At 39.4% G+C, this 23,702-nt stretch overlaps 3 protein-coding genes and 1 pseudogene across 3 annotated transcripts; 2 read left to right on the top strand and 2 right to left on the bottom strand.

Moving 5' to 3' along the window:
• Window positions 1-810: 810 nt before the first annotated feature.
• Window positions 811-5,028, bottom strand: LOC133711718 (uncharacterized). Its single transcript, XM_062137819.1, has 2 exons — window positions 3,233-5,028; window positions 811-835 (listed from the first exon to the last, which is right to left on the bottom strand). The coding sequence occupies exons 1-2, from the start codon at window positions 5,026-5,028 to the stop codon at window positions 811-813; spliced, it is 1,821 nt and encodes a 606-aa protein (XP_061993803.1).
• Window positions 5,029-8,514: 3,486 nt separating this feature from the next.
• LOC133711717 (F-box/kelch-repeat protein OR23-like) lies at window positions 8,515-10,912 on the top strand (annotated as a pseudogene).
• Window positions 10,913-14,479: 3,567 nt separating this feature from the next.
• On the top strand, window positions 14,480-15,379 carry LOC133711715 (uncharacterized). Its single transcript, XM_062137818.1, has one exon. It carries the CDS (start codon window positions 14,480-14,482, stop codon window positions 15,377-15,379), a length of 900 nt encoding a protein of 299 aa, XP_061993802.1.
• Window positions 15,380-19,888: 4,509 nt separating this feature from the next.
• On the bottom strand, window positions 19,889-22,681 carry LOC133710438 (uncharacterized). The gene is made up of 3 exons (XM_062136507.1): window positions 22,516-22,681; window positions 22,203-22,368; window positions 19,889-20,316 (listed from the first exon to the last, which is right to left on the bottom strand). Exons 1-3 carry the CDS (start codon window positions 22,577-22,579, stop codon window positions 20,061-20,063), a joined length of 486 nt encoding a protein of 161 aa, XP_061992491.1. The 5' UTR covers window positions 22,580-22,681; the 3' UTR covers window positions 19,889-20,060.
• Window positions 22,682-23,702: the final 1,021 nt, after the last annotated feature.

Genomic DNA, 23,702 nt, shown 5'->3' with positions numbered 1-23,702 from the left:
AAAAATGGGAAATCGATTGCTTTTTAACGTTTCACATGATCAACTTCTTTCTCATGACATAGAAAATCAACTATAGGAATTGTAATTGGATTTCATTCATATGGATGTGGTTTTGATCTTTGTTCCTTGCGTTCCACCCTTGTATATATGCTTTTACATTTTCTTTATTTTCTTTATTTAATTTTTGATTTAATAATCCTAAACCCCCTTATTTGTGTTTACTTGTATATATTTTCATTCTATGTTTTATTTTTGTAAATAATACCTTATTTGTGTTTACTTGTTTATGTAATTACAGGTGTACCCTCAATCCCCAGCATGAACGATCCCTACTTATTCTATACTTACAACTACATTTTGCAGGGTTAAATTGCGCGCTTGTTTTTAACGTATCATCCTTATTTTTCTTATTTTCTGTTACTCATAATTTGTAAAAGAAAAAATAACTGCCTCTGCACTAACCCTCCCTATATGCAAACTGCCACCAAACACTCATCATTCCCTGCCTAGAGAGTACCACAAACTGTCTACACAACCGTTGTAAAGAACCCTGACCTGGATGAACACCATCATGGATTGCGTCCCAGACAAGTTTACCATCATTATCATTTAGAAAGAAGAAAAAACATATCACCATCTCCTTCCCTCCAGCCATCGGATCTCACTGGGGATCAGCCTACACCCATTCGGCAGCCTATCGCACCAAGGCCAGAGGCCTATGTAGGCATATGGACATCATCAGACGAGGACCCTTGCAAACCGTAGGTGCACTAAACTTTTTTCTTTTTTCTCTAAGATTTGTAGCTGCTCTTATGATTTAGGCACATAGATCACCCTATGAACAACAAAGTTCTAAAAGTTAAACATTATGATGTATAATTAGGGATTAATTAAACGTCTTATGAGTCAAGTGAAAGTTATTTACTATTATCTCAAGATGCAAGACTTTTTTTTTCTTCAGTTATTTCTTTAATGCGATAAGTGATGAATCCGTTTATATGGTTTAAATTGAATATTAGAATATGAAAAACTCTCTGGAGAGGTGGAGAGCCTCGCTAGGGTTTCTCGGCAGCGCTCTAGCAATTCTGGTTGGAGGGATTGGTTTTTCCATCTCTTTTGATCAATCTGAGGTTATTGGGCCCCGCGCCGGCGGGCTTGCAGGGTTGGATGTTCGGCAGCACGACGGCGATCACTGGAGATCAGTTTGCGTCGGCGACTCTGTGAGTCGAAGTGGCGAGGGCTCCTATGGCAGGGATCCGAATCTGGGATTCGGGTTCGATCTGGCTTCGGATTTGGATCTGGGATCCGGGTCAGATCCTGGTTTGGGCTTGGACTAGGATATGGCTGTTGGGCTGGACTTTAGCCTGGGTGGTTAGTTGGGTCTGGGGTCCTTTTGGGCTCTTTTTGCTCTTTAGGTAAGGTTAGTGACGGAAGGTTACCTGCTACTCAACGCATTTAAGTGTGTGGAGGTATGGTGCACCATATCGTTGGTACCTTTTTTAGCTTCTTGAATAAGATCGGTGACGGAAGGTTACCCGCTACTCGACGCATATCTCTGCTTGGAGGGATGGTGCGCCATATCGTCGGTATTAGTGGCCTTATCAAATGCTAAATTGTATCCCTTTTTGTTGCTTTTCGTATTGCTTGTAGTATTTCTCAATTCGATGTAGTTTCTATGTCTATCGGTTGTACTTTTTTTATTTAATAAAGACTTGTCAGTTTGCTTAAAAAAAATATGGTTTAAATTTAGCTCTCACCATGATATATTTAAAACACATGTTAAGCAAATTATGACATATCACACGTTTAATATAGGGGCCTTAACCCATAGCCCAATTTTCATCAAAAACACTCTCACTCACCCCACCAACAGATTAAACTTCTCACTTACCCATTTAACTGTGAAATGTCAATTTTAGTCTCTGAATAATTATAAAATTACACGTTGCCACTGGCTCTCTCTCTTCCCCGTCCCTATTCACGACTATGTCAGACGACACGGTGCCGGATTTAGAAAAATAAATCTTGTGAATTGGAAATTGGTTTTACGGCGTCGGAGCTCCGTTCGCGTTCGCTCTCCACCAGGCTCATATCCACCATACTCGCTCCTTGAGGTTGCTCACACATGACGACTCAACTCGCACCGACCGAGCCAGTAGCTATAGCAGTACGAACTGCGTCTCCGACGACCTTAGCTTTGGGTCAATGAAAATTCCGGCCTTTTACATATTTCATTCTTTATTTCTGTCTTGTTTGATTTTTGAATTTGTTTGTCTGGATGCTGAAGATGATTGCAAATTTGCAAGAAATCATTGATGGGTTTTCATGGGATGATGGGGTCTGGGAATTGGAGACAGAAAATTAGCTCATCTCTGTTGTGTTTCATTTTGAGACAATTTTTTTGTGTTTCAGGAAAGGTACAGTACTTGTATTTGATTTTGTTTCATTCTCCTTCAAGTTCAGATTGGGGATCCAGTTACTGAAGCTACACTAAACTCTTATTCTTTGGGTTTAGATTTGCATGCTCATTTCAAATTAGGGCTATTTTGGATCTGATGCTTGTTGGAAACTTGGAATATCTGATTTGAAGCCTTCGATTTGTTCGACACTGATGGCTCATGCACTATAGATGCTAAATAGTTGAATGTTTTATGAGGGCTCTTGGATTCGAGATTACAGAAAAGCAAATTAGCCAAATGATTGCAGATATTGAATTCGAGTTGAATGTTGCTTGGGCCTCGCCATTGAAGGTGGGGTCGCCACAGGAGGAAGAGTAGAAACTGATCGAATTCAGGCTTTGTTTCACTCACTCTCTCCGGTTTTTTTTTTTTAAAATAAAATGGAGGCAGAAGGCCTAGACGGAAATAGAAAAGAAAAAAAAAGTTTTATTAGGGGCCAATAAATGTTTATTAAAGGTCTATTCGGGGGCAATGAATGTTTTGAATTGATGTAATTAATCTCCTCGTTTTTTTTCCATAATCAAAGTTTTATTTGTCTAATTGTAAGGAGATTAGTTCCTATTCCGGCAACCGAAAGATCTATTGGGGGAGAGGTTTTCAGAGAATTCCGGTGGGCGGCAGCCGGTGACGGACTCCGACGAAGTCTCTTATGGCTTCTCTCTCTCTCTCTCTCTCTATGTAACAAAGGGGTGAGGATAAAATAGTCTAAAAAATTATAATAAAAAAAACTTAATTGCTCATAAACCTTTGAACTACTCTTCCTGGTGTTGTACCTTGGTTCCTTAGTTTGTCTCCCCTTCTTCTTGGAAGCAGGTCTGCTAGAATCAACAGCAACCTTCTTGCCTTTCTCAGCTTCACTAAACTTTTGTTTCTTCCCCCTTTCAGATTCACCAACCTTCTTCCCCTTCTCTGATTCACCAACCGTCTTCCCCTTCCCTACTCCTTTGTTCTGCTTCTTGCCTTTCTCACCTTGGTTCTGCTTCTTGCCCTTCTTCTCCCCGGATTCAGCTTCCTTTGCTTCAGCTTGGCTTGGTTCAGCTTGACTTGGTTCACCTTCAACTTGGTTTGGTTGTGCTTCAAATTGGCTTGCTTCAGTTTCAGCTCCCTTTGCTTTAGCTTCAGCTTCCTTTGCTTCAGCTTTAGTTGGTTCAACCTTACTTGCCTCACCTTCAACTTGGCTTGGTTGTGCTTCAAATTGGCTTGCTTCAGCTTCAGCTTCCTTTGCTTCAGCTTTAGTTGGTTCAACCTTACTTGCCTCACCTTCAACTTGGCTTGGTTGTGCTTCAAATTGGCTTGCTTCAGCTTCAGCTTCCTTTGCTTCAGCTTTAGTTGGTTCAACCTTACTTGCCTCACCTTCAACTTGGCTTGGTTGTGCTTCAAATTGGCTTGCTTCAGCTTCAGCTTCCTTTGCTTCAGCTTCAGTTGGTTCAACCTTACTTGCCTCACCTTCAACTTGGCTTGGTTGTGCTTCAAATTGGCTTGCTTCAGCTTCAGCTTCCTTTGCTTCAGCTTTAGTTGGTTCAACCTTACTTGCCTCACCTTCAACTTGGCTTGGTTGTGCTTCAAATTGGCTTGCTTCAGCTTCAGCTTCCTTTGCTTCAGCTTCAGTTGGTTCAACCTTACTTGCCTCACCTTCAACTTGGCTTGGTTGTGCTTCAAATTGGCTTGCTTCTGCTTCAGGATGGCCTGGTTCAGTTTGGGTTGGTTCTACTGCTTGAACTTCAATTGGTTCGGATTCTTGTTGTTCAGCAGCAAGCACACAAGGTAGCCGCCTTCCTTCCCACCTCTTTTGCACGGTATGTTTCACTCTAGGTCTTGGAATGTGCTTGTTGTAGAATCTGCTAGATATCCATCCCACCTCAGCTTGCTCCTCAGCCTTATTCCTTTGCCCCTGTCCAATATTGTCATTTCCAGCTTGGGCCACACTTTTAGAAGCAAACAAGTGAGGCACCAAGTCACTAAGACCAGTAAAGGTGCCTTGACTTTGTTGCCTTCCACCCTCACTAGCTTCCAAGTCTGAGTCTGAGTCCAAATTAATGACTCCATCTGCCCTTGCCTTCTGCCTAACCCCTTCTTGCCTTGCATTAACATCTCCACCACCAACCACATTAACTCCACTTGAACCACAACCTGACACACCAGGCCTATTTAGCTTATTCCCAGCAATGTTTGCTTCCAGTTCCACCTTCCTTTTCTCTGCTGCTGTTAATCTATTCAAAGGATTCTCCCAATTTGGGTCCACTGGCCTCAAAGCATCCTCCTTAGCCTCCTTCTTCCTCCTCCTCCCACCACCAGTAATGAAGACACTAATTTGCCTTGTCTTCAGTGGAATAAGTTTCACCATCTCAAGTGCATCTGCATCGTTTCTAAGTGGCATCCATCCCTCATTGCAGTAAGTCCTAGGCATCTTGTAGTAATATGAAATTGGTTTCTCCCTGTACCCAAGATCCCAAGCAATGTTTCCAAACTCTGTCCATGCAATCTTATCAGGATCTAGACCATCTAGCCAAATTTTCCCACCATCCTTGTTGAACCTAGCCACTTTGTACTTCTTCGTACCATCAGGCATCTTGTCAAAGTAACCACCATGGTGTATAAATCCTCTGGAACTGAAATGAAATTGAAATTGAAAATGCACAAGATTAATGCTCAATCTCTCATCGAAATTGCTTACCTAAACCTATATTTCCCAGAAATTCCAGAAAAGGCAAACCAACTTCAAAAGGCTAAAACAAAACATATATAATCCAAGTTCATCAAATCGAAATGGGTACCCAATCAAAACAATAAAAACTGTTTATGCATATTCAAACAAGAAGAATCCAATGCAAAACCACTAAATGACAAGGAAAATATTACTTATCAATACAAGGACTCGTCTCAATCTAGATTTAAATATTCGGCCCCAAATCCCCAGAACCCTAAAAAACAATTTGATTTTAATCTAAACCCTAAATCGTAATCTGAGCTAACATAACGGGATTCTCTGAAAACCATGACCAGTTCCATGTGCGACTGACTTTATCAAAAGAGAGAGGAATGGACACTTACTATCTTCTCTTCTGGGTCTAGATTCTCTAAAGAATCTCCACATCTTAGCCATCGATCACTTTTTGTCGGGAATAAAATCGAATGGAGCCCTTTTCCAGTCTGGTTAATTCGCTTTTGTCGATCTTTTTGGTTTGGGAGCAATAGTTTGGGACTGATTTAGGTCTAAGTTTTTCTCAAAGTGTGGTTAGTTTGGAGGGAATTGAGTTTTTGATTGACTTTAGGGGGGAATCAGGAGAAAAAGTCTGTTTTGCCCTCACGTTTTTGATCACGTGCCTCCGGATAACTAAGCCGTAACGAAATTCTGACGTAGATATTCCGTTGACAAGAAAATTAGAGTTCAGGTATCATTTTGATTACTTTGAAAGTTCAGGTATCATTTCAAAAGTCCTTGAAGAGTTCAGACACTGTTGAAGTAAAAAAAACCCAAGAATTTATTAGAGTCTTTATAGGTAAGGAAAAATTAAAAAAACTAAATGAGATAAGTGAGATAAATGACCTTAAAATTAGAGTAAATAGACAAAAACCCTTTAATATATAAATAATTAAGTTCAGTTTGAGTTCACCATTGCTATGGAGCCCAAGCCTTCTCCAACGGTCCAACCTAGTATGTTTTTTTTTAGAAGGTAGTACTATAGTGTACCTATTCTGCGTCATATTCTTTTTTTTGGCAAATTTTGAGTCATATGACTTTGGGTAAAATTTTCCACAGAAAGATTATCATTTTACATAAAGGACCCACATCATGAGGTTCTTTTCTTTCACGAAAAAGGAAACTGCATAATCTCTGTTTCACAAACACTACTTCCCCTATTGCGAACCCAAATCCATGATCAAATCTGGTTTTCTTTTCGTAACATGGAAGCCAAAGTCATATTCAGTGTGTTCTTCTTTCCTCCACAAAAGCAGAAGCAAAAGCTGTAAAAGGCCTTTTCTGAAAATAGGTCATGCAGATGAGCAGACTCTGTTGACCTTATCATAGATTCAAGACACGACTCCAGAAACATGAAAATAATTAACTTATTGACATGAGGCTCTGAATCGTCCAACAGATCAAAACAGCTGGAGCCCATCTTAAACATTTCTGGAATTAATAATTTCTGGAAAACGACCTTTATATTTCTCTTCTTTTCTATTGTTTTAGTCTTTGATTTTGGATTCAAAAAGGTGATTTGCCACCAAGTTTTCCCGGGAGAACCCAACCACAGTTTGGCACATTAGGCAGTCGCTGCATTTAAGAATTGGAACACCATCACACTGGTTTTGAATTCAATGATACTATTTGCAGAAAGTTTATCTTTTTAGGCACTAATCGACGCCATGACTAGTACTAATACAATTATTTAGTACTAGCCCCTTAACATGTGCTCCCCACATGTCAATTGGCTTTTATTATTTTTTTTTTAATTAAAAAAGTTACTGCAATTCTCTCCTAATTTTGGGGAAGCTTCTCCTTTTTTCATGGGAGGTATTGCATTTTTTTTTCAAATATGATATAGTTTATTGACTATCTTATCCTCATATAGAAATAATTGTTTATTAATATTTATAGTATGTGAGGGCATATATGGTACTTCAAAAATTTAACCATTCCCTCTAGAATTGGCTTAATTATATAAGATTTGTCTTTCACTCTTTCTTAAGATACTTTGGGATATTTCTAGTTTTCTACAACCTACCAAAGAGGCCTGTCCTGCAAGAGAACTTGCACAATATCATAGTATATGTTAGGAGATAGATGAACCGAGTAAGTCCAAAACCGAGAAAAGCCCAAATCCAAGACCCAAAGCCCAATCCAAAAATGGGTTGTTATACGGACAATCAAAATTATGTATAAGGCTTATTTTGAGTCTCTCATATTTTCTGTTTTATTCTTCTATTTTATTTAATTATTTGTGTATTCAATCGTATGGAGTGATACAAAGTTTTGAAACACCGGATAAGATAACAAACTGCTTATTGACTTATCTTTGGCAACTGATGTAGATAGTTCTAGGGATACAATAGATAGATTTAACAAAAAACCGGAAGACACGACATTGCCGATCAACACCTGCAATGACACTCGTGATGATCGCCTATTAGTTTGCAAAGAGCTCCCTTACAAGCATCACTCCCAGTAGTGCAAAAATTCCAGCATTTACGGCCTGACTTGTCATCAATTCCCGGCTGGCATTTTCCAACTTCAGGGTGGTTTTCACAACATTTTGAGGCAGCTGTTGATACCTTGAAATCTGGATCACAAAATATTTTTCGAGTGTCAACCTATAACCCTCAAAAATGCAAAAAGAAGAAAAAGAAAATATTTACTCAGTTTAATTTTCTGATTTTGACAAAAATAACAAATAGATATGGTGTGAACTGTGCAGGATACTCTTGCGACAGCTATGCACGGATGCACCATACTAGAATTCATACACATACTTTGATAGATATACTAGAATCTATTTAGTTGTTTGCATAAAACATATATGTGCTCACACACCCACATCCACACATATAGCCAAAGCTACGCCGCCAAGTTTTGTAATAATAATGTGGAAAGCTATTCTATGGAAGGTGAAGATTACCCAATACTATATATAACATTTCAATACACACACACACAACATTTCAAAAACAAAAGAAGATTAAATTTGAGAAAAGCTGCGTATTTAGCACAAGTATCTGTTTAAAGCCCATATAATCAAGTTTGCGTAGAACAAACCGATGCGTAAGATGAGGAGCACAAAGAGCCCGAGTGATACTGCTCGCGAATTAGCCACGTCTATGCTCAAGAGAAATGCTATGAAATAAAATTCTTGTTACATATTTGATGTCGGAAACAGATCTAAGTTATCAGTGCGGACGATTTGATGTCGGAAATTTTGTAAAATCAAATTAAAATTTATTTAATTTAATTTCTTATTTATTATGGGGTTATTTTTAATATATTTTATTTTAAATAATTATGGTTTTAACAGTTTTGTGTTAATATTATTTGACCATTATTTGGTTAATGAGGCTAATGGGTAATTGTGACTAATTAATATAACGGTGTATAGCTGGAATAGGAAGGTATGTGGTTAGATAGCATATCTATATATACGGTCGGATAGAGAAGTATGAGATTATATTTGGAATCGGTTGTGAAGACATAATCTGTCGTACCTAAAGCCATCTTACAAACTATACGCATATCTATTTCAAATACACCATTTTGAGTACACAAGTCACTAAGGTTCAATGAGGCTTTGTTGCACGACAGAGCTTGAAGAGTTGTTTATCTTGGTGGTAGTTCGTCACTCAACATTAGGCAAATAGAGGACGAATCTTCTCTTAGGAAAGTATTTCGTGCCCTTAAATAGGTGGTCGAGTTGGTAAAAACCTCTATGTGTGGAACTCTTACACCCATGTGTTAGTTAAATAGCCACCCTCAAGTATAAGGGGTACAAGTAATAGTATAAGAATTTAAGAAAGGTTGTTGAACCCACGAGGATTTGATTCCTTTCACTAGCTAGGGTATGAATCTAAGGAGAGCTAGAATATGCAAATGTACAATCACGAACTTAGAATCACAAGGAAATCTAAGCTCATGGTGAGTATGTGCAAGATGGAGTAGTGATTTGATTTTGGTTTTTGAATGTAGTTTTGAATTGAAAATAACTAGATGCTCAAATGTAAATTAAATTATTCTAAACTAAACTAGTGATCAAATGGATGAAAGTTAGGATTTAGATTGTCTACCACTAACTTCCTTGCAAGTATTGATGCATTTCAATATGAATGATGCTAAATTAATTAACCAATTTCTCTCCTTGCATCCCTCTCGGGTATGACAAGGGACATGCTCCTTTTGTGATATCAAGCAACCCCTCTCAGGTGTAGTACTTAACTACTTGAGTCATGCATTTCAATCCGGTTAGGTATCTAGTGCTTTACCCTCAGTGCATAAAGTTTGGAGATGAAGAAATCATGCAAACCAACCAAGCTTATTTCTAAGTGATTCTAATTCACAACCCCTACTTGCACACCTAGTGTGCTTTCATGCTTCAACATTGTTACCAATCTCTAAACATTATATCATGACATAGCAAACACACATACTCAAAGTGGTAAAGTCTAAGCATATGTATTTAACTCTTGAACTAGCATGTAGCCATATTAAAGAAAGGGCAAATTACTATTCACACCCTGTACTTTAGGCGCGTCGACAGTTCAGTCCTTAACATTCTAATTTTAACAAATAACTCCTCAGACATTCAAATTTCACACAATTTGGTCCAAAATGACCATTTTACCCCTCACTTCCTCTTTCTTTCTTTTTTTTTGGTTATTTTTTCTGCTTCTCTCTCTCTCTCAGCTCAGAGTGAAAACCGACCTGATCTGAAAACCAGTACGCTCCCAGCGAAGTCGCCACCCTATCCTGCGCTTCTTCCTCTCCTCCAAAACCCTGTTCGCTTCCCGCCAAACCTACCGCAGCCTCTCCTACCTCATCTGCATCTTCCCTCAGGACCGCCCTCGCCAGATCCTACCTCTTCGACCCTCGCCACCTCGCCTGGTGCCCCTTCCCCCCATGCCCTGTAACCCCCACGTCTACGGCCTCTGCAACTTTACCTCCGTCACGATCGGGCCCCACCTCAGCGGCTCTCTCTTCGACACGGGCTCCTTCCCGATCTACTGCCCCACGCCGTCGTCGGCGGTGTTCCCGTTTGACTTCACCACCGTTACCTGGGAGTACCGCGCTCTAATGTTAACCCCGCGCGGGAGCTTTGTGTGTGCGAAGGTTCCAGATTCTGACCAAATCATCATCACTAGAGGCGGTTCCCGCCACACCATGTTCAGCGCCGCCGGGAGCAGGAGGACCTCAGTGGAGAGGTATGATATATGTAGAGACGAGTGGGTGGCCATGGAAGAGATGCCGAGCTTTCGGGCCGGGTGTGTGGGGTTCTTTGCTAGAGATGTGGAGGAGAGGGAATTTTGGGTGATGGGCGGGTACAGCCAGGCCAGGACTATATCGGAGGTGGTACCGGTGGACGAGTATTACCGGAATGCGGTGGTGGTGGAATTGACGAATCGGAATAGTGATGGCAAGAGGAGGGAGACATGTTGATAATGAGGTTGATCCTGCACAACCTGGTGTGTTCATGCTTGATGGGAATGATATATTCAGGTAACTTTGCTAAACTCTAGCTGAATATATATTTGTTATGGTCTTTGGAATTCGATGTCGATGAAGTTCAGTTTCGTGTGTAAAGTTTTAGTTGGAATTTTAGATTGCTGTAAACAATAGGCGTATTGGGTTTGAAATGTTGTTGTAAGTCCTTGTAATGGGAGTGTAAGCATTTTGTGCAACTGCAACGAAATGAGGATTACAAAATGAATGAAGGAGATCAGGAAGAAATTCTCTGTATATGAAGGATCAAGGAATTTAGTAGTCAGGAGTTAGATTGAATGATTAGGCGAGTTAGCGAGAGACAGAGACAGAGAGAGGAGAGAGGGAGGAAAAAAAAACAAAGTGAGGGGTAAAATGGTCCAAATTGTGTGAAATTTGAATGTTTGGGTAGTTATTTGTTAAAATTAGAATGTTATGGACTGAACTGTCGACGCACCCAAAGTACAGGGTGTGACCAGTAATTTGCCCATAAAGAAAATTGCATCACATCATATTATAACATCAATCCATACAAGATCGACTAGGGCTAACCCTAGCCCCAATAAAGTACTATTCACTAATAATTACATATACTAATTTCATAATCAAATTAAACATCAAAATATAATCTAGAGTAAAAGGGATAGAGTTGTCTTAGTGGTGTGTTGGATGGTCCCCAAGCTCACGTCTTGGTGGTGATGGTGGTGGTGGTGATTCCCTCTCATTCTTGCTCTTGAAGATTTGATAATAAAATATAGTGAAACTTGTATTATGTATTGTGTGAATAGGTGGAGTAGATGGAGAAAATGATGATAGAAAAGAGAGTGGAGAAATGATGTAGTAGTGGTGGTGTTAATGGAGGTAGAGGATAAGAAATGGTGGTAGTGATGGAGGAGATAGAGTAGTATGGATAGTATGGGTATTATGAGTTTGGATTTTGGGAGGTGAAAATGGAAGTTTTGTGGAGGAGATGGAGAGAAAGAAGATGTAATGGTGTGGTATGGGTGATTGTTTAGAGTGCAATGAATGGATGCTTATATAGAGAAGAGAAAGAGGGAAGTAATGATGATAGTGGTAGTGTGGAGGTGGAGTGTGATAGTGGAAGTAGTGATGATAGTAGTACTCATCCTCCTTGCTACTCTATGAATATGACTGGAAAATACATGGCACCACCATGAGTGGTGGTGAGCGGGCCGCCATTTGTGGTGGTTCGCCGGAATTTGAAATATAACATTTTGCTCCACATTTGATCGTCATTCTTCCTAGCTCCAATTCTCCACTTCGATCAAAGCCCAAAATTTATGTTTTCTTCACTCTTGCAATATTCCTAGATAAATAAGAAAATAATTTAGTGAAAGCTAAAATAGACTCAAAAACAAATTAAATTCAATATTTAGGGGAATACATATATATGTAAATTATGGTCTAACACTGGGTTCGATTAATCCCGCTGACACCGATTGAAGTCTAAATCCCAATCTATTCTTGGTGGCCGGGGGGAGGAAGCATTTAGACATGACCCCACGCATGGATTAGTCTCTTTTGCTAGGAAGTCTTTGAGAATACTATGTGATCTCGATTAGTTATTTTTTTTTTAACAACTACTTCATCAACAAATGTGCATATATTTTTTTTGATTAGGGAGTATGAAACCGCAAATAGCATGAAATTATGGGCGTTTTCAGTCAATAAGACTGAAATTCAATTGTATTTACTTTCCTAAACCTTATGTTTGTAAATGTATAAACATGACCCTCTAGCTCATTGCAAAGGGTCCGCGACCAATACAGCTCAACTTCAATGCATATTCTACTACATCTTTTCATTTTTACTACTTTATCTCTTTATCATCTTTATCACTTCCTTTACATTCCTCAATTTACTTTTCAACCCTTTACATTATTTGCTCTTTAATTTCGGCATTTACTTTTTGCTATTTAATTTACGCATATTTTACTTCTCAAAAAATTATACAAAATACAAAGGAAGCAATATCGATGAAAATGCCGAAAGTCCTTGCGACAAAAGCAAGAGAACCTAGTAGCCGAGATGGTTCTGTCATCAGCCCACAATCATTTGAAAGAAGTCAGATCACACGTAAAATTAATCAAAACCTCGTCTGGTAGTTCGATTGCGAATTGGCACACTCTCACAAGCTAGAAGGACAATTGGACAGCAAGTTCATTTGTTGCAGCATGAAGGTCGAGACGATTTTGAGGCAAATGACATGTTTGATACAGCTTCGATTCATGTGTGATATAGCTATGATAAGCATGACGTTGTGAACCCAACCCTAAGGGTGATATGAGACAAAATTTGAGTGAAAATGTGTTTTGGTGATACGCGTACGATACAACTTTGATACATGTGTGAGTGTGACGTGGCTCGCACAAGCCGCGAGGGTGAGTTGGGAAAAAATTGAATAAGCAGGCATAAAGAAGAAAGATAGTTGAGGTAGGTAAAAAATTTTATATAAGGAATAAAGGGTTTAAAAAGAAATGGAAAAAACAAGAGGGCTAAAGAGGACAATTTTATTGAAAAAGAGGTCTTATATGAACTACCCCATAAAAGTTATTTATCGATAAATTAATGAATTATTTATATATTGATAAATTAGTAAATTATTCATTTATCGATATTTATTATAAGCTCTTTAAAATAATAATCTCTTTCTTACAATATTAATTTATAGAGATTTTACTAGAAAGAAATAATCAATAACAAACAAATGTTGTTACATATCTAACACATGTCATATAATATTAGGGAATTTACATAATATTTCATATCCATGCCAGTTTCGGGGTTCTATCATGGCGGCCAACTCCGGCCTTGCCCTAAGTGGAGCCTTCCTCTCCACGCTCTATGGTCTCTCTTCTGCCCTGCAACGCCGTTTGTTTTCGGTGAACACTCAACCAAATCAACCACTCTGTCCGACTAGATCGCTAGACCTTGAACCCGGATCTTCTCATGGGGATTTTTGAAGGAAAACCGGCCTCCGTTGTTGGGGCGTTGGGGCCTTTCGACGGCGAATTGCAGGACATGATGCGTTTGGTCAGATCTGACCTAGTCGAGAGAGGCTAAAGGATGATAGGCTGAAGGAGCTGGGGTTGTCCGAATCTGGTGGGTTGTTTCAGCCATGGTAGAGGCAATTCCTCTATACTCCAAGCAAGGCATCAAGGGGGTTTCGACTCCATCTTGCTGGGATAGCAGTTTGGAGAGAAATTTCAATCTGGATCAGCGCTGGTATTGTGGGTTGGGCGAGCAATAATGCGGCGGAGATGGTGGTAGGAGCGCAGGTAGAGGTTTGCGTGTAAGCTGACGCGATTCAACGGTATTGGTGGTGGCCGGAGTAGTTGGAGGAGAAGGGGAGCCCAATTATGGGGTGCACAAATCAGTTGGGAAGCCCAACTCCAAGTTCGGGGTGCCTAGATCTTTTATGTGGCCCAATTCAATTTGGAAGCTTTGGGTGTCCAAAGAAGAGTTGTGGGTTGACTATGGTGGGGTGACGAGTGTTAAGTGTTTTATGTTTTGAATTAGCTTTGAATAAGTAAACGTACTAGTCTACTAGGAGTTTGTTTTGTTTACCAAGTCTTTAGGGAAATCCCATGAACTTAGGAGTTGTTAGTCATGGGTAGTTGTTCCAGATTTTTTGCTTAGTTTGTATTGTACGCTCTATTTATACAGAGCTTCTTTCAATCAATGATAATGCAATTCAGTTCCAATAATCCTTCTCTATTTCATATCGTTCTCTTATTCTAACAATCTGGTATCAAAGCCCCCACTGGGCCTGAGGTGAAAAGCAGCAGCTTTTGTGTGTCTTGCAGCAGCAAGGGTTATGGCAACAGAGAACAACTACATGCAGCCTTCAATACCACGCTTTGATGGTCACTATGACCATTGGAGTATGCTAATGGAGAACTTCTTGAGGTCGAAGGAGTATTGGAGCCTCATTGAGACAGGCTTTACTGAGCCTGCCACTGGAGAGGGGATGACGGCTGTACAGAGAAGGACATTGGATGAGTTGAAGCTGAAAGATCTCAAGGTAAAGAATTACCTCTTTCAGGCAATTGACCGCGCAATTTTGGAGACCATTCTCCAAAAGGACACAGCGAAGCAGATATGGGACTCGCTGAAAAAGAAGTATGAAGGCAATGCAAGAGTGAAACGCTCTCAGCTCCAAGCACTACGTCGAGAGTTTGAGACCCTTGAGATGAAGATTGGTGAGTCTGTTTCAGATTATTTCTCAAGAGTTATGTCAGTGGCAAATAGGATGCGAACCCATGGCGAACAGATGCAAGATGTTACTGTGGTGGAGAAGATACTTCGCTCCTTGACTGACATGTTCAACTACATAGTCTGCTCCATTGAAGAATCCAAAGACATTGATCAGTTATCAGTGGATGAGCTGCAGAGTTCGTTGCTCGTACATGAGCAAAAACTCAATCGAAATAATGGAGAGGAGCAAGCAGCCTTGAAAGTAGCAACAAATGGTGGTTTTTCAACAAGAGGAAGAGGTCGTGGGACTTGGAGAGGTAGAGGCAGAGGCTTTCGAGATGGCAGTGGCAGTAGGACCCGACATGATCTTCAATCCTACGATAGGACCAAACATGATCTTCACTCCTACAATCATCAGTCCTCGAATTCCCAAAGTAGAGGCAGGGGCATTTTGATAAGTCCAAAGTTGAATGCTTCAGATGTCATGGGCTCGGTCACTTTCGTTCGGAGTGTCATGTGAAGCTTCACAAAGACAAGTAAAAGAATGGGGAGCAATCCAATTTTACAGAGAAAAAGGAAGAGGAAGAAGAGACACTTCTGATGGCATTGCATGTGAAGGAGGAGCCTGAAGTAAACACATGGTACTTAGACTCCGGGTGTAGCAATCACATGTGCGGTAGTAAGTCATCTTTCTCTGTTTTGGATGAAGCATTTCGCACTGTTGTAAGGTTTGGTGATAATTCTACTGTGAATGTTATGGGCAAGGGTGATATTCGAATTAGAACTAAAGCTGATCATATTGAAACAATCTCCAATGTGTTCTATGTTCCTGATTTGAAGAGTAACCTGTTGAGTATTGGTCAGCTTCAAGAGAAAGGATATGTGTCTACAATCAGGGAAGGTGCTTGTGAAGTTTATGATCCTCAAAGAGGTCTAATTGCTCATGTAAAGATGACCCCAAACAGATTGTTTCCGCTGCGAATCAAGAGTGCTCATTCATGCCATTTGACCGAGATAAAAGATTCAACATGGCTATGGCATTTTCGCTATGGTCATTTGAATTTTAATGGATTGCAGACACTATATCAGAAGAAGATGGTTACTGGTCTTCCTCAAATCTGTCCTCCCTCCAACAAAGTATGTGAAGATTGTTGTGTTGGCAAGCAGCATCGTGAGTCATTCCCAAAAGGAAAAGCCTGGAGAGCTCGTGCACCACTTGAGCTAGTTCATTCTGACATATGTGGACCCATCTCTCCGGAATCTAATGGTAAAAAGAAGTACTTTATTTCTTTTGTTGATGATTATAGCCGGAAAACATGGGTTTATTTTTTGTTAGAAAAATCAGAAGCTCTTGCTACATTTAGAAGCTTTAAAGTTCTAGTTGAGAAGGAGGTTGGCAAACCTATTAAGATCCTGAGGACTGATCGTGGTGGTGAGTACAACTCACAGGAGTTTGTGAGTTTTTGTGCTTTGCATGGAATTCGGAAGCAGCTTACTACAGCCTATACACCACAACAAAATGGTGTATGTGAAAGGAAGAATCGTACTATTGTAAATATGGTACGAAGCATGCTTGCAAGAGGAGGAATAGGGAAGTCTTTTTGGCTGGAGGCAGTAAATTGGAGCATTCATATATTGAACAGAAGCCCTACATTTGCTGTTCAAAATATGACTCCACAAGAGGCGTGGAATGGAGGTAAACCTGTTGTTGATCACTTCAAAATATTTGGTTGCATTGCTTATGCTCACATTCCAGATCAAAAAAGAACGAAGCTTGATGACAAAGGTGAAAAATGCATATTTCTTGGAGTGAGTGAGCAGTCCAAAGCCTACAAATTGTATAATCCCATCACGAAAAAGATTGTGATCAGCCGAGATGTTGTTTTTGATGAGGAGAGCACATGGAATTGGGCAGACAAGAACACCCAACAAAAGCAAATACCTGTGAGCTTTGATGAAGAACAATTAGGAGTGCAGCAACAAATCCCTCCTACAGTAGGAGTGCAGCTGCAAATCTCTCCTATCGAAGACATGACAAATGAGCAGCCAATACATGAAGCTCAAGCAGCAGCTCCAAGCTCAGAATCTCAAAGAACAAACAGGAAGAGACCTGCATGGATGATTGACTATGTAAGTGGAGATGAACTTTCTGATGATGATCAACTTGCTCATTTGATTTTATTTGCATACTGTGATCCTTTAACTTTTGAGGATGCGGTCAAAGAAAAGAAATGGCAGACTGCTATGGATGCAGAGATAAGAGCAATAGAGAAGAATGACACTTGGGAGCTTACTGATCTTCCAAATGGGCAGAAGACTATAGGAGTGAAATGGGTCTTCAAGACCAAATTGAATGAAAAGGAGGAAGTGGAGAAGCACAAAGCTCGGTTGGTAGCAAAGGGATACAAGCAAGAGTATGGTGTTGATTATAAGGAAGTTTTTGCTCCAGTTGTGAGGCTTGACACAATCAGGTTGGTGATCTCAGTTGCAGCACAAAATGCATGGCCTATCTTTCAGTTGGATGTTAAATCTGCGTTTTTGCATGGAGAGTTGCAAGAGCAGGTGTATGTTGATCAACCCACTGGTTATGTGCAAAAAGGTAGTGAGAAGAAAGTCTACAAGCTGAAAAAGGCTCTTTACGGGCTTAAACAAGCACCTAGAGCTTGGTATAGCCGTATAGATGCCTACTTTGCTGGAGCTGGGTTCAAAAAGTGTCATTATGAGCATACCTTGTACATCAAATGTGGAGCTGCAGGGAAGTATTTGATTGTTTGCTTGTATGTAGATGATCTAATCTACACCGGAAATGATGAGCTGATGTTTCATGATTTTAAGAAGTCTATGATGGAGGAGTTTGATATGACGGACCTGGGAATGATGCATTACTTCCTTGGTATCGAGGTAGTACAATCAGCAACTGGAATCTTCATTACACAAAAGAAGTACGCACTGGAGGTGTTGGAGAAGTTTGAGATGAAGAACTGCAATTCTGTTGCAATCCCAGCAGAACCAGGATTGAAGTTGGTTAAAAATCCTAAACTAGGATCGAAGTTGGCTAACGATCCTAAAAGCAAGAAGGTTGACAGCACGTTCTTCAAACAGATTGTTGGTAGCCTGATGTACCTCATAGCCACAAGGCCTGATATAATGTTTGTAGTAAGCCTTATTAGCAGGTTTATGGAGCATTCAACTGAGCAACACATCCTCGCTGCAAAAAAGGTGTTACGCTACTTGAAAGGTACAATTGATTTTGGTATCTTTTATAAGAAGGGAGAAATGTCAGAACTTGTTGGGTTTACTGATAGTGATTATGCTGGGGATGTAAATGATAGAAGGAGTACTTTCGGTTATGTGTTTATGATGGGTAGTGGGGCTGTTTCTTGGTCATCAAAGAAGCAGCAAGTTGTCTCTTTGTCAACAACTAAAGCTGAGTTCATTGCCGGAGCATCATGTGCCTGTCAAGCAGTATGGTTAAGGAGAATGCTTGGAGAATTAAAATTTCCTCAGGTGGAAGCTACTGCAGTTTATTGTGACAATAGTTCTACCATCAAGTTGTCAAAGAATCCGGTGTTACATGGCAGGAGCAAACACATTGATGTAAGGTACCATTTCCTTCGTGATTTGACAAAGGATGGCATTATTGAGTTGGTTCATTGTAAAAGTGAAGATCAGATTGCTGATATCCTAACAAAGCCTCTCAAGGTTGCCACATTTATGAGGCTGCGAGGACTACTTGGTATGTGTTCTTTGAAAAAAGTTGCTGATGATATTACTGATGCACGTGGATTGACTTGCTGGAGTTTCTTAATTAAACTGATGTCTTGATGACTATCAATTTAAGAGGGCAATTGTTAAGTGTTTTATGTTTTGAATTAGCTTTGAATAAGTAAACGTACTAGTCTACTAGGAGTTTGTTTTGTTTACCAAGTCTTTGGGGAAATCCCATGAACTTAGGAGTTGTTAGTCATGGGTAGTTGTTCCAGATTTTTTGCTTAGTTTGTTTTGTACGCTCTATTTATACAGAGCTTCTTTCAATCAATGATAATGCAATTCAGTTCCAATAATCCTTCTCTGTTTCATATCGTTCTCTTATTCTAACAACGAGACCATTTTGGAGGCCCAAATCGACGTGGATTCTGAAGTCCAAAGAGCTTTGGGTGTCCACAACAAGTATGAATGTTTTCTGGACTTGGGCTCTTTCATGGACAAAACTGATGAACTATAACTCTTAACGGTTTTCGCATTTGGGATCCAGGAGGATTGTCTCAGCTAATCGTCATGTTGTTCTTTATGTTTTGGGGTGCGTCTATGTACTATGTTTATTTTCATAGTTTTATAGGCTCGCTCTTAATAAGTGAGCACTAGTTGTCTAATGAGTGGTGCTAGCATACCACGTCCTAAACTTGTCCTAGAGTTGGCAAGGGAAGGTATGTATCCGTGCCATTCTAGCTTGAGATAAATGAATGATTACTTGGTTAAAAAATATATATATATATATATCCATGCCAGTTATTTACTTTCTTTTTCTTTTATGTGAAGATATGAAAATAGATATTGATACTCTCAACCTAATAAAAAAGAAAAAGATGTATGTTTTGCAGACAGTGCGACAATGCCATTGAAAATATTTCACTAACTTAATTATGAGGGGATAATTTTAGGTAGGTGGATAGCCTCACATTTGGCCCAATACCATTATAGAGGGTCTAACATGAATTAAACTTGGTACTAATGGGGTTTACAGATTGAGAGATTTGAAATAGGGAAGTATTCACTGTCCTGTTGAGACTTTGAGAGCACTTAGAAATTGCAACTCAATAGTCAAGGCCAGTACAGTAAGGCCAGTACAGTAGAAAATGGACGAATCTAGGCTCAATTGTTCCAGTTAATCTAGGCTCAATTGTTCCAGTTTTCTTTGTTTGGGTGCGGAAGATTTTGTATAAGTTGATCCAATTCACTTGCCCTCTCTGCCCTGTTTTTTATTTTGGGCCCAAGAGAGTTTAGCAGAGCAGAGACTGAAGAAAGAAAATTACAGTGGAAAAGGTGAAACCATCCTTGCAATTAAGTAGAAGCCTAAGATCTTTGTTAATCTCTTACAACTCTGTTATTAGACAATGCTAACACTAATATTGAATGACGAGAAAAACAAAGGGCTGAATAACAAGTTAAACGTGTCCTCATAAGTGCTAATGAAACGTAGGTCAAGACTCACTAGGAAGAACATTGAAGAAATGATAAACTTCGTCCTCATCAATTACGCCTACCTCTGTTGAGCAAACTAAGCAGCTGACGTGCTTGAAGGTTTGGTTTCCAGCAGGGACTGTTTCAAGCTCAGAAGATTGTCTCCCACTTTTGCCCTTTCTTGGTTTTGTGCCTTTTTGGTGGATCACTTGATCACTTCCAATTTTGCAGTTAACAACAAAAACTGCTCTGTACTGTGTCACATATTTTTCATGCCTACAGGAAGAAATTAAGGTAAGCTACAATAAATGGATAGATAAAGGAATACATCTCACCCATAACAAAAGATTTAAGACACCATTGAAAACAATTTATTCTGCAACAACATTCATAGCATGACATTTGCATGAATCCGGAAGATGATTTCACAAATTCTGGCATTCTCATTCTACAGTTTCCTGTCACAGGAAACTGCTTATACGTAGTTGCGTACACACCTATATTTACTTTGTCATCGCTGACGTCACAACTACACGCCAACTTTATCACTACCACTAACACATGATTCACAACTATTGGTATCATGAAACTCTTCCTTTCTCCCCTTGTTCTACAAATTTAACTTCCTTCTCTTCCTCTGATGACTGAACAATGTCCACCCTTTCAGAGGGCACTGGTAAATACTATATGCACGACCCTACATGGGAAAATCTTGCATCAGGATAAGCCTGATGTGAGAAAAACCTGCTCCAACCTCAAATTTTACCTTTTTTTTTTGGGGGAGGGGGGGGGGGGGGCTCTTCCTTCTATTGTTTTTAGATTCATATTACTTGAAATTGAGCGAGAGTGAATTCTGCAATTGGAAACAATTATGTTTATTAAGAATATATTATAGTACACCTCAATCATCATGTGAGTAGTGTAAAACAGAATAAAACTTGCAATTTATGTCACCATTCTGCATAACAGTTTGAATCTTCAGCATCTGTCGACAGGTAGGCGACTAATGATATTGCGATCAAGATCAGTTATGGTTTCGAGTAGATACCATCACTTGCAAAAGAGACTAGAGGAACTCAGCCTCTATAGTAGTTTCATTCATTATTTTGCAGACACGTTAAGAATTCATCTTAAGGTCTCTTAAGTAGTCCAGAGCAGACAAATGAAGGTTAGATTGGACAGGTCACAAAATGTTAACTGGACTAGACATAATGCGGCCAATTAAAATGTAAACTACTTCTAATTCATAGTATTCAGTGATTGACGCTAAAATTGACCGTGAAAGTTGAATTCCAATCCTAAGATCCAGCTATTAGAAATCAATTCACTGGTCTGGCTCTCATTCTAAGTGACTGTTTCCTTGGTTTTCCTTCTCTTTTTACATATAAAGGGTTCCATTGTTGCAAAGGAGAAATGGATTTATAAGAAGATATTGGAAGGCCACACAATCCACAAAGAGAAGACACAATTTTGTATTGGAATTTTTAGGCATATAAGTATGGGAGAAAAGTTTTAAGCAATTGGTCCTGCATCATCCTCCCAACAAATGTTTTATACAGCTTGTTTTCTCAATTATCCTATGATTGGTTCCCATTCAACCGGAAAAAGAAAAGAACAGCAAGGGAAAGAAGCTGTAAATCTTTTCTTCTGGATAATGAAAAAGGCAAAATACAGGGAATAAGTGCAGTTTTGGTAACTAATTACGATCAGCCAGTTTCCTTTTCAAGTCTTCATTTTCATCAAACAACAGAGAGTTGGAGAATTCATTGTCTCCTTTTCATATTCTTTCTCCATTGGCAATCCAAAATACTGTAAAATCTATAACTGGTACCTTTTGTACTCCTACTCACATTACTTTTACTATTTAGCATCAAGATAATAGTAATTTATCTAGGATCCTACAAATGCATATGACGAGCAAACTTTAAAAGCCAGGAAACACCAACAAAAGACCAAAACTGTTAGTGCATAAAGATCATTCTCCTAATTGTATAAAGTAAAAGAGGTAGAGCAACTGAACCTCCTTATAACTACAAAAGCATGTGAAGGAAAAGGCATTCCATAAAGATGTTTGCAACTTTGCATGAATGGTATAGATGCTACCACTAGGACATTCTACTTACGAAAAAGGGCACTGAAAATTCATAACCGGGTACCCATACCTCTGACACTCGAGGCACAGTGTGGTGAAACAAGCTGGACAACTAAGGACAGCATCAGAAGCACGCCCTTTCCTTTTCTTTTGAACCCATGACTCATCTTTTACATCAAGGTCTGAATCATAGAACTCTGGCTTGATGGAGTAGTCTATTTCTTCATCATCAGAAACTGAAATACACAACATGTTGAAATTATCAATACCCAAAACCATGAAACCCGAAAGCAATCAAACCCTCAAAAATATAGATAGGAAAAGGAAAACCCACAAACATTTCAAGAACAGAGAAGAGAACAAAGTGGGGTGGAGAAGATTACCGGTTTTCTGAGAATTGGTTGGAGAGGGCATATTGTCTTTCATTTCATCATCATGCCCGTCCATTTTAGTCGAGGGTTTATGCTCTGAGGTAAGGGCTTTTGAGGGTTTCAGTTGATACTCGAGTGGAGAACGAAGCAGATTTCAACCCGAATTCAAGTTGATCGGTTCTTAACCCCAAACCCGTTACAAAGTAAACGGGTTGGGTTCGGGTTCACACAATTTCGTTGCTAGGGTTTGTAACTCATCAACGGGCCGGGCCCGGTTCATTGGTAGCGGGCTTGGGCCGGGCCTTACTCCTTTTTTAAATAGTAGCGGGCCGGGTCGGGCCGGGCTTTATTGTAAATTGAAATATCCAAGCCCATTCATTTAATGCGGGCCTCGCGGGCTTTTTCGGGCCGGGCCGGGCTAAGCCTTGTGAGTTTTTTCTGGGCGGGCCTTGCGGGCTTTATTTACAAATAAATATTTAAATATAATATTTTTTATAAACTTATATTTAAATATCATACATTTCAAAGAGAAACCTCTATCAACCTAAATAAAATGGGAAAACCGACCGTTGGATGAGATTATTATAATAAATTATGAGTGTGGTAAAAAATTTAGTCAATTTCACCATATTTTCGAATCCGATCAAATTGGTCAACCGTCGTCACTTGTATGTTTTCTTGGTTGACCGATGGCATGACGACCGCGAAACGTGCTTATTTTTTCATATCATGTCTGTAAATATTCCATCGATGGATGTGTGTGGACATAAGATAAAAATTTCAATTTTAATTGCAAAGATGTTGACCTATATCAATTTTCCTCCTAAAGTCGTATGACTTGTATATTACATTTAAATTGTTGAGGTTCATTCTAAAGCAACCATGAAGTGGAAAATAAATTTAGAGAAATCAACCGCTCGATTGAGATATTGTAATGTTTTATGGCGATTGTAAAAAATTCAGCTAATTTGATTCTCGTTTCGAATTTGATCAACTAGGTCAAATTTAGTTATTCTTATAAACCTATATCTATATATCATACACTCCAAAGGGCAACCCCTATCAATTCAAAGAAAATGGAAAAATGGACCGTTAGATGAGATTATTACAATAAATTATGAGTGTGGTAAAAAATTTATCCAATTTCACCATATTTTCGAATCCGATTGAATTGGTCAACCGTCGTCACTTGTATGTTT

The sequence above is a fragment of the Rosa rugosa genome, chromosome 5 (assembly GCF_958449725.1).
Source record: "Rosa rugosa chromosome 5, drRosRugo1.1, whole genome shotgun sequence".
In the NCBI taxonomy this organism is placed as follows: domain Eukaryota; kingdom Viridiplantae; phylum Streptophyta; class Magnoliopsida; order Rosales; family Rosaceae; genus Rosa; species Rosa rugosa.
This window is presented reverse-complemented; position numbering and strand designations above follow the sequence as displayed.

Excerpts from the sequence above, each read along its gene's own strand:
- LOC133711718 (XM_062137819.1), bottom strand. The coding sequence starts at position 5,028 with ATGCCTGATGGTACGAAGAAGTACAAAGTGGCTAGGTTCAACAAGGAT. Across the intron at positions 836-3,232 it reads AGACAAACTAAGGAACCAAG|GGTGATCTATGTGCCTAAAT; the intron begins GTACAACACCAG and ends TGTTGTTCATAG.
- LOC133711715 (XM_062137818.1), top strand. The coding sequence starts at position 14,480 with ATGGCAACAGAGAACAACTACATGCAGCCTTCAATACCACGCTTTGAT.
- LOC133710438 (XM_062136507.1), bottom strand. The coding sequence starts at position 22,579 with ATGGACGGGCATGATGATGAAATGAAAGACAATATGCCCTCTCCAACC. Across the intron at positions 22,369-22,515 it reads AACCAATTCTCAGAAAACCG|TTTCTGATGATGAAGAAATA; the intron begins GTAATCTTCTCC and ends TGTGTATTTCAG. Across the intron at positions 20,317-22,202 it reads CTGTGCCTCGAGTGTCAGAG|GCATGAAAAATATGTGACAC; the intron begins GTATGGGTACCC and ends TTCTTCCTGTAG.